At 31.5% G+C, this 10,000-nt stretch overlaps 1 protein-coding gene across 1 annotated transcript in view; it reads left to right on the forward strand.

Annotated features, from left to right (window-relative positions):
- The window catches only part of cwc27 (CWC27 spliceosome associated cyclophilin), a 49,971-nt gene extending 41,322 nt beyond the window's left edge, over nucleotides 1-8,649 (forward strand). Inside the window, exons 14-15 of the mRNA XM_061907795.1 lie at nucleotides 404-513; nucleotides 8,402-8,649. Coding sequence (XP_061763779.1) covers nucleotides 404-513; nucleotides 8,402-8,564 — 273 coding nt within the window. The 3' untranslated portion in view covers nucleotides 8,565-8,649. The remainder of the gene's footprint in view (nucleotides 1-403; nucleotides 514-8,401) is intronic.
- Nucleotides 8,650-10,000: the final 1,351 nt, after the last annotated feature.

Consider the following 10,000-nt stretch of genomic DNA (forward strand, 5'->3'; position numbering starts at 1 on the left):
CCTGGTCAACTATCTGTTTCCTGTTTCTGTATCCTCCTGGTCAATTATCTGTTTCCTGTTTCTGTATCCCCCTGGTCAACTATCTGTTTCCTGTTTCTGTATCCTCCTGGTCAACTCTGTTTCCTGTTTCTGTATCCTCCTGGTCAACTCTGTTTCCTGTTTCTGTATCCTCCTGGTCAACTCTGTTTCCTGTTTCTGTATCCTCCTGGTCAACTTTCTGTTTCCTGTTTCTGTATCCTCCTGATCAACTATTTCTGTATCCTCCTTGTCAACTCTGTTTCCTGTTTCTGTATCCTCCTGGTCAACTATTTCTGTATCCTCCTTGTCAACTCTGTTTCCTGTTTCTGTATCCTCCTGGTCAACTATTTCTGTATCCTCCTGGTCAACTCTGTTCCCTGTCCAGACCATGGACCTGCTCAACCGCTTCAAGTCCAAGCTGTCGTCGGCCATCAGCGACGCTCCCGAGGTGGAGGAGGACCAGGACGAGTTGGCCGAGGACGACGACAAAGGATGGTGAGTGAAAGTCCGCCATTTTTTTAGCCTGACTGCTGGTCAACCTCTCACAGAACTGTATCACGATATCAGTGTTTGAAATCAGTCGATATCAATAATCATTGACATTTTCCTGACCCATGGAAAATAAGTAGCAGGACACAAACATACGACATGTGAATATTATTTCTTTCTCTCATTATAACCCTCAGCTGTCAAGGCAGAGAGGAAATGTCAACACAAGCATGGAAAACAACGTAAACAAAATAGTAAAATCACATTAAACATTTAACAATAAGCTCCTAAATGTAAGAAAATTGTGCAAAGTGTGAAAATGTAAACATAGAGAAACCTGGAAACTATTTCCTGCAGCTTTAGTGCCAGGAAATAACGTCTGTGTAACATTATTTGGCCTTCTTATTCTCATTCAACTATGGAAAGCAATTTTTGTTTCGCAGTAAATGTTTAAATATTATTAAAATAACGGTCGATATTGCTAATTATTGACATTTTTTATGACTGATTGTAAATAAGGAGCAAGAGAATAATATTTATTTCCTGGGATTATAATCCCTCAGATGTAGAAAGGAAATGTCAACACAATGTCAGCAAACTAGTAAAGTCACATTGAACACTGAACAATAAACTCCTAAAGCTTATTAAAGTGTAAGCAAATAATCCAAAGTGTGAAAACATCAACATAAAGCACAGGTGTCAAATTCAAATAATACTCTCTGCAACAGTCTTTTCGTATTGTATTAGATGTTTTAATTCAAGTTTTTAATTGTCAATTTCTTACCTTTCTGCACCACTCTTTTTTTTACATGATTTTTATTAATTGTTTTAATTGTATTTTTTTAATCAACCATTTCGTAGCTCTCTGCAGCATTATTTAATGAAATTTATAATATTTTTTAATTGTATTTTTTAAATCGAAAAATTCTTAGCTCTCTGCTGCATTATTTTTAAGTGAGTTGTATACATTTTTGTAATTGTATTTTATTAATCGACGATTTCTTAGCTCTGCAGCACTTTTTTTTTAATTCATTTTATTTGTTATTAGGGTCCGCCCTGCAATGGCAAAGGACTCCATGTCCTTTGCCATGCAAGGACCCTATTGAATCTGTAACGTTTTATTATTAGGGTCCGCCCTGCAATGGCAAAGGACTCCATGTCCTTTGCCATGCAAGGACCCTATTGAATCTGTAACGTTTTATTATTATTATTATTCTTTCTTTCTTTCTTCCGCACCGTCGCGCCCCAATTTCACCCTCTTAACATATTTCAAAACTCACCAAATTTGACACACACGTCGGTCTTTCATGCCTTCCCAACATATTAGGCAGCCAAATCATAAAAATCAAAATTGCGCAATAGCGCCCCCTAGGAAGAAAAAAAAAACAGACTGCTTGTAACTTCCGTTAGGAATGTCGTAGAGACATGAAACAAAAACCTCCGTGTAGGTCTGACTGAGATCTACATTTCCAATAAAAAACGTCTATACCCAAAATCAACAGAAATTTTGCAAAAACTCATTCAAAGCAAAATTTTAGCAAAAAATGCTATTTTTGCCTCTTTGAGCTGCAATTTGATCCCCTTAAAATGCTTCAAAACTCACCAAACTTGGCACACACATCAGGACTGGCAGAAATTGCAATCTAATGAAAAAAAAAAAAAAAAAACTCAAAATTGCGCTATAGCGCAATTTTTTAATAAAACACAGAAAAAACTGCTTCCAGGAAGAAAACACAGACAAAACTGCTTGTAACTTCCGGTAGGAATGTCGGAAAGACATGAAACAAAAACTTCTAGGTAGGTCTGACTTAAACCTACATTTCGATAATCGACATCCTTCGGCAAAAATCAACAGGAAGTTAAAAATTGCCCCTTCAAAATAAAAGTTTTGTGAAAACCCGTCACCTTTTTCAAATCGAAACTCCTCCCAGTGCGTTTGTCGTTTCGGCTTCAAACTCGCACAGGAGAGAGATTGAACCCTTTTAAAAAAAGTGGTCGAACAAAGTTTTGATAAAGTCTCCGGTTTGGATTTTACGCGCCTTCAAAAAACCCCTGCGCAAAGTTTCCTAAAAAATGTCTTTTTTGCCTCTTTCAACTGTAATTTGACCTACTTAAAATGCTTCAAAGTGCAAGTTAAAGCCCTACTATGCCAAGCAAAAGCCATTTATCAACAACATCCAGAATTGTCGATCTGTAATTTCACCCCCTTAACATGCTTCAAAACTCACCAAATTTTACACACATATCAGGACTGGCAAAAACTGCCATCTAATAAAAAACCAAACCCCAAAAATCTAAATTGCGCTTAGCGCCCCCTAGGAAAAAACCCAGACAAAACTGCATGTAACTTCTGTTAGAAATGTCGTAGAGACATGAAATAAAAACCTCTATGTTGGTTTGACTAAGATCGGGACCCGGGACACGGCGGCGGCGGCCAACGGCGGACCCGACCAACGCTGCTTGCAGCTTTAATTTTAATTGGAATTTTTAATTGACATTTTCTTAGCTCTGCAGCACTTTTTTTAATAATAATTTTATACATTTTTTTAATTGTATTTTTTTAATCGAATAATTTATTTGAACTCTGCAGCACTCTTAAATTAATTGTATTATTTTTTTAATTGTATTTTTTAATCAACAATTTCTTAGCTCTGCAGCACTTTTTATTTAATGAATTTTAATACATTTTTTGAATTGTATTTTTTTTATCGACAATTTTTTTAGCTCTCTGCAGCAATCTTTTTTTCATTAACATTTTCGTAGCTCTGCAGCACTCTTTTGAAAATGTATTTAATAACAAAATTGTATTGTATTTTTCTTAATTAACAATTTGTTAGCTCTGCAGCACTCTTTTTTAAAATTAATTGTATAAAAAAATAGTATTGTATTTTTTAATCGACAATTTCTTAGTTCTCTGTCGCACTCTTTTTTAAATGAATTTTAATAATTTTTAAAATGTTATTTTATTAACAATTTCTTAGCTCTCTGCAGCAATCTTTTCAAAATGAATTTCATAAAAAGTTGTAATTGTATTTTTTTCATCAACATTTTCTTAGCTCTGCAGCACTCTTTTTTAAAAATGTATTTAATAAAAAAATTGAATTGTATTTTTTTTTAGTCAATGATTTATTAGCTCTGCAGCACTCTTAAATTAATTGTATTAATTTTTTTAATTGTATTTTTTTTAATCTTTTTTTTTTTTAATGAATTTTGATTATTTTTTAAATAGCTTTTTTAATCAACGATTTCTTAGCAAGTGTCTTAGTTCGTGCAAACCAAGCTTACTTCCTACTTCCTGTTTACTCCCGACGACGAAGAAGTACGAAAAAAAAATTATCGCATGTTTTTAGCAATTCTATTTTGTTCATCGCTACTGACGATGTGTCTATGGCGGTGTATATTGATATCGCTTTATCGATAGCGGTTGGTCCGAGCGAGGGTGGTTACTGTGGGCGGGGCTAAAAGGCGTGTGTGCGTTCAGTACGTAGGCGTTACCGTTACTGTGGGCGGGTCTAAAAGGCGTGTGTGCGTTCAGTACGTAGGCGTTATTGAAACGGTCCGAGCGCGCTCCTGGTCTGCTTTTCAGCAGTTAGAAATGAATAGCATGTGTGTGATGTGGAATAACACAATCTGCTGTTGCCATTAGTCTCCGGGAGTGTGTGTGTGTGTGTGTGTGTGTGTTAGTGGAGGGGGGGCTTTTAGAAAAACAGCAGTGGGAAGCGTGTGCCACTCCAGGAGCAGAATGTGGGTTACAACAGGTCCCACACTGGAAGTCAAGTCTGGGCCAGAGGAGGTAAACTATTCCATCTGTCTGCGCGGCTGCAACATCCCCCACTCACACGCCGCTTAGGCTCCGCCCCCTGGCGTTCACACTGCTGCTGGAGCCTGGCGTGGCTGCGATACAGGAGACAGTTTCTTAGCAGCGATTTTTTTTTTAATTTATTGTATACATTTTTTTTAATTGTACTTTTTTTAAACAACAATTTCTTAGCTCTGCGCAAAACTTTTTAAAAGGAATTTTGCTTTATTGTATTTTTTTATCGACAATTTCTTAGCTCTCTACAGCACTCTTTTTAATCATATTTTTTCAATCGACAATTCCTTAGCTCTGCAGCACTCTTTTTTTTTTTTTTTTTAATTAATTTAATAAAAAAAAAAATGTTTCATTTTTTTAAACGACAATTTTTTTTAGCTCTCGACAGCACTCTTTTTTTTTTTTTAATTAATTTAATACATTTTTTTAACTGTATTTTTTGAATCGACAATTTCTATGCTCTGCAGCACTCTTTTTTAATTAATTTAATTTATTTTTTATTGTATTTTGTCGATCGAAATTTTCTTAGCTCTCCACATCACTCTTTTTAAATTAATTTTATAAATTTTTTAATTGTATTTTTAATCGACAATTTCTTAGCTCTGCAGCGTTTGTTTTTTTTAAATGTATTGTATTTTTTATACGACAATTTCTTAGCTCTACAGCACTCTTTTTTTTAATTAATTTAATAAAAAAAATGACATTGTATTTTTTCCAATCAAAATTTTTTATCTCCGCAGCATTCTTTTTAAATGAATTTTATTACTTTTTTTTTTTTCAATCTATAATTCCTTAGCTCTGCAGCACTCTTTTTTTTTTTTTTAATTAATTTAATTTAAAAAAAAAGTTTTATTTTTTTAAACGACAATTTTTTTTAGTTCTCGACAGCACTCTTTTTTTTAAATTAATTTAATACATTTTTTTAATTGTATTTTTTCAATCGACAATTTCTTAGCTCTGCAGCACTCTTTTTTAATTAATTTAATTTATTTTTTTATTGTATTTTTTTCAATCCAACATTTCTTAGCTCTCCACAGCATTCTTTTTAAATTAATTTTATACATTTTTTAATTGTATTTTTTATCGACAATTTCTTAACTCTACAGCACTCTTTTTTTTAAATTAATTTAATTTAAAAAAATGTAATTGTATTTTTTCCAATTGAATTTATTTTAGCTCTGCAGCATTCTTTTTAAATGAATTTTATTACTTTTTTTTTATTTTATTGTTTTTAATTTACAGCACTTTTTAAATTAGATTTATAAAATATATTTAATTGACAATTTCTTAGCTCTCTGTTTTTCTATTAATAATTGTATTATTTTTTTAATTGTAGTTTTTAATCGACAATTTCTTAGCCCGGAAGCAGTCCTTTTTAATGAATTTTATTAAAAAAGATTATTGTATTTTTTTAGTAGACAATTTCTTAGCTCTCAACAACATTCGTTTTAAAATAATTTTTATGCATTTTTTATTATATTATTTTATCGACAATTTCTTAGTTCTCCAGCACTCTTCTCTTAGAACATATTTTTTATTGTATTTTTTTAACCGAAATTTTCTTAGCTCTCCACATCACTCTTTTTAAATTAATTTTATAAATTTTTTAATTGTATTTTTAACCAACAATTTCTTAGCTCTGCAGCGTTTAAAAAAAAAAAAAATTATTGTATTTTTTTATTTGACAATTTCTGAGCTCTACAGCACTCTTTTTTAAATTAATTTAATAAAAAAAATGTAGTTGTATTTTTTCCAATCAAAATTTTTTAGCTCCGCAGCATTCTTTTTAAATGAATTTTATTACTTTTTTTAATTATTTTTTTTAAATAGACAATTTCTTAGCTCTGCAGCACTTGATTTTAAATGAAATTTATAAAATATATTTTTTGACAATTTCTTAGCTCTCTTTTTTTTATTATTAATTGTATTATTGTTTTAATTGTAGTTTTTAATCGACAATTTCTTAGCCCTGCAGCACTCCTTTTTTAATGAATTTTATAAAAAAAATTATTGTGTTTTTTTAACGACTATTTCTCAGCTCTCGACAGCATTCTTTTTAAATCAATTTTTATGCATTTTTAATTGTATTATTTTATCAACAATTTCTTAGCTCTGCAGCACTCTTAAAACATTTTTTTATTGTATTTTTTTAATCAATAATTTTTTAGCTCTCTACAACACTCTTTAAAAAAAAAAAATTTAATTATTTTTTTCAATGATATTTTTTCAATCAACAATTTCTTAGCTCTGCAGCACTCCGTTTAATTAATTTCTTTTTTTTTGTATTTTTGTAATCGACAATTCCTTAACTCTCAACAGTATTCTTTTTAAATTAATTTTATACATTTTTTAATTGTATCTTTTATCGACAATTTCTTAGCTCTGCAGCACTCTTTTCTTAAAACATATTTTTTATTGTATTTTTTTAATCGACAATCTCTTAGCTCTCGACAGCACTCTTTTTTTAAAATTAATGTGATAATTTTTTTAATTGTATTTTTTCAATCAATTTCTTAGCTCTGCAGCACTCTTTTTTTTAATCATTTTTGGGGGATTTTTTTAAATCGAAAATTTCTTAACTCTCTACAGCATTCTTTTTAAATTATATTTATACATTTTTTAATTGTATTTTTTATCGACAATTTCTTAGCTCTGCAGCGCTCTTTTCTTAATGAATTTTTTATTGTATTTTTTTAATCGACAATTTCTTAGCTCTCTACAGCACTCTTTTTAAATGAATTTAATTAAAAAAATCTAATTGTAAATTTTCCAATCGAAATTTTTTTTAGCTCCGCAGCATTCTTTTTTTTATATGAATTTTACTACTTTTCCAAATTTTATTTTTTTTAATCGACAATTTCTTAGCTCTGCAGCACTTGTTTTTAAATGAAATTTATAAAATATATTTGACAATTTCTTAGCTCTCTTTTTTTCATTATTAATTGTATTATTTTTTTAATTGTAGTTTTTAATCGACAATTTTTTAGCCCTGCAGCACTCCTTTTTTAATGAATTTTATAAAAAATGTTTGTGTATTTTTTTCAATCGACAATTTCTTAGCTCTCGGCAGCATTTTTTTTAAATAAATATTTATGCATTTTTAATTGTATTATTCTATTGACAATTTCTTAGCTCTGCAGCACTCTTCTCTTAAAACATTTTTTTTTTTGTATTTTTTAATCGATAATTTCTTAGCGCTCAACAGCACTCTTTTTTAAAATTAATTTAATAATTTTTTTCAATTATATTTTTTCAATCAACAATTTCTTAGCTCTGCAGCACACTTTTTTAATGAATTTCTTGTTTTTGTATTTTTTTTTAATCAACAATTTTTTAGCTCTCACAGCATTCTTTTAAAATTAATTTTATAAATTTTTTAATTGTATTTTTTATCAACAATTTCTTAGCTGTCTACAGCCCTTTTTTTTTTAATGAATTTAATTTAAAAAAAAATGTAATTGTATTTTTTCCAATCGAAATTTTTTAAGCTCTGCAGCATTCTTTTAAAATGAATTTTATTAATTTTTTATTTTTTTTAATAGACAATTTCTTTGTTTAGCCGCACTTATTTTTAAATGGAATTTATCAAATATATTTAATTGACAATTTCTTAGCTCTCTTTTTTCATTATTAATTGTATTATTTTTTTAATTGTAGTTTTTAATCAACAATTTCTTGGCCCTGCAGCACTCCTTTTTTAATTAATTTTATTTAAAAAAATTATTGTATTTTTTAATAGACAATTTCTTAGCTCTCGACAGCATTTTTTCTAAATTAATTATTATGCATTTTTAATCGTATTATTTTATCGACAATTTCTTAGCTCTACGGCACACTCTTTTTTTAATTATTATTAATTTAATTATTTTTTTCAATTGTATTTTTTAAATCAACAATTTCTTAGCTCTGCAGCACTCTTTAATGAAATGTATAAAAAATATACATGCATACATACATGAAAATACATATATACACATTTGTACGTGTATATATGTGTATTTATATATATATGTATGTTTGTATGTATATATATATACATGTATGTTTAATTTATTATCGTTTCTTGTCTGTGCGGTCCAGGCTGGGTCACGTGCTGCAGTGTGACGAGCAGAGCCAGAAGGTGAAGGACGCCAACATGCAGGACGAGGACACCTTCGAGATCTACGACCCCCGCAACCCCGTCAACAAGCGGCGGCGGGAGGAGAGCGAGAAGATCCTGAAGGAGAAGAAGTCCAAGAGGTGAGGAAGGGGATGGAAGGTCGGACCTGGTCCCGTAAAGTCTGTGGCGCCGCAGGTCATGTGACCAATAAACGTGTATTTCAACCAGCCGCCATCTTCTACGCCGTGTTTGTCACTCACCGGTCCAGACGGTGCTGGTCGGGCAGTGCACCATCCTCGGCTTGTGCAACCAGAAGCTGCCTTTTTGGCAAAGCGCGCTTTTCCTTTTTTCCTTCTTTCAAAGCGCACTTCTGGGATCAGGCTTAAATGTGCACGTGGAACAGGAAGTGCAGTTAATGTTACATCAACTCCGCCGCTAATCCAAAGCAGGTGCCTGGCAGCGACCAATGTGTCAGGGCGACGTTGGACCAGCATTTTCTACCGCTTGTCCCTTTTTAGGGAGTTCCATAACGCAGTATATAAGCCACACCCACTCAATTGGAGCAAAAACATGGCAGATATAAATGTTGCACAGGAATGTTTAGAAATGTTATTATTTCCAGACTGTGTCTGTGACCGGGCAGTAAAACGGCTCATCCAACAAAACGTCAGTCATGGTCATGGACCCACTAGCTGCGCAAGCTAGCTCGCCAATCAGTCAATTCACTACTTTCTTTTCTTCCAACATCTATACATTCTTTCCTTTTCGACGGTAAAAGTTGTCACCAAAAATACTGCATCAGTATCCACTTTCTGCACCCACAAAAGTTTAGAAAGGAGAAAAATATTTTTCTATGTATCAACCGCAGATATATACTTTGAGAAATTAGTAATTTACATAGAAATATTTAGTAAATATTCATTTACGTACCTTAATCGTTTCCGTCTGTAACAAGGCAGTAAAACAGCCGATCCAACAAAACAGAAGTTATTAATTTATTTTTTCCACAGTAAAAAGTTGTCAAAAATAACAAGTTAATTCATGCGATTAATCACCAAAAAATACTGCATCAGTATCCGTATTCTGCACCCACAAAAGTTTAGAAAGAAGAAAAATATTTTTCTATGTATCAGCCGTAGATATATACTTAGTGAAATTAGTAAATTACACAGAAATATTTATTTACATACCTTAAATGTTTCCAAACGGTGTCTGTAACAGGGCAGTAAAATGGCCGATCCAACAAAACAGAAGTCATGGTCATGGACCCACTAGCTGCGCAAGCTAGCTCGCCAATCACCTAAATAGTAAGACAGTCAATTCACTACTTTCTTTTCTTCCAACATCTATACATTCTTTCCTTTTCGACGGTAAAAGTTGTCACCAAAAATACTGCATCAGTGTCCACTTTCTGCACCCACAAAAGTTTAGAAAGAAGAAAAATATTTTTCTATGTATCAGCCGCAGATATATACTTTGTGAAATTAGTAATTTACATAGAAATATTTAGTAAATATTCATTTACGTACCTTAATCGTTTCCAAACGGTGTCTGTAACAGGGCAGTAAAATGGCCGATCC

The sequence above is a fragment of the Nerophis ophidion genome, linkage group LG08 (assembly GCF_033978795.1).
Source record: "Nerophis ophidion isolate RoL-2023_Sa linkage group LG08, RoL_Noph_v1.0, whole genome shotgun sequence".
Lineage (NCBI taxonomy): Eukaryota > Metazoa > Chordata > Actinopteri > Syngnathiformes > Syngnathidae > Nerophis > Nerophis ophidion.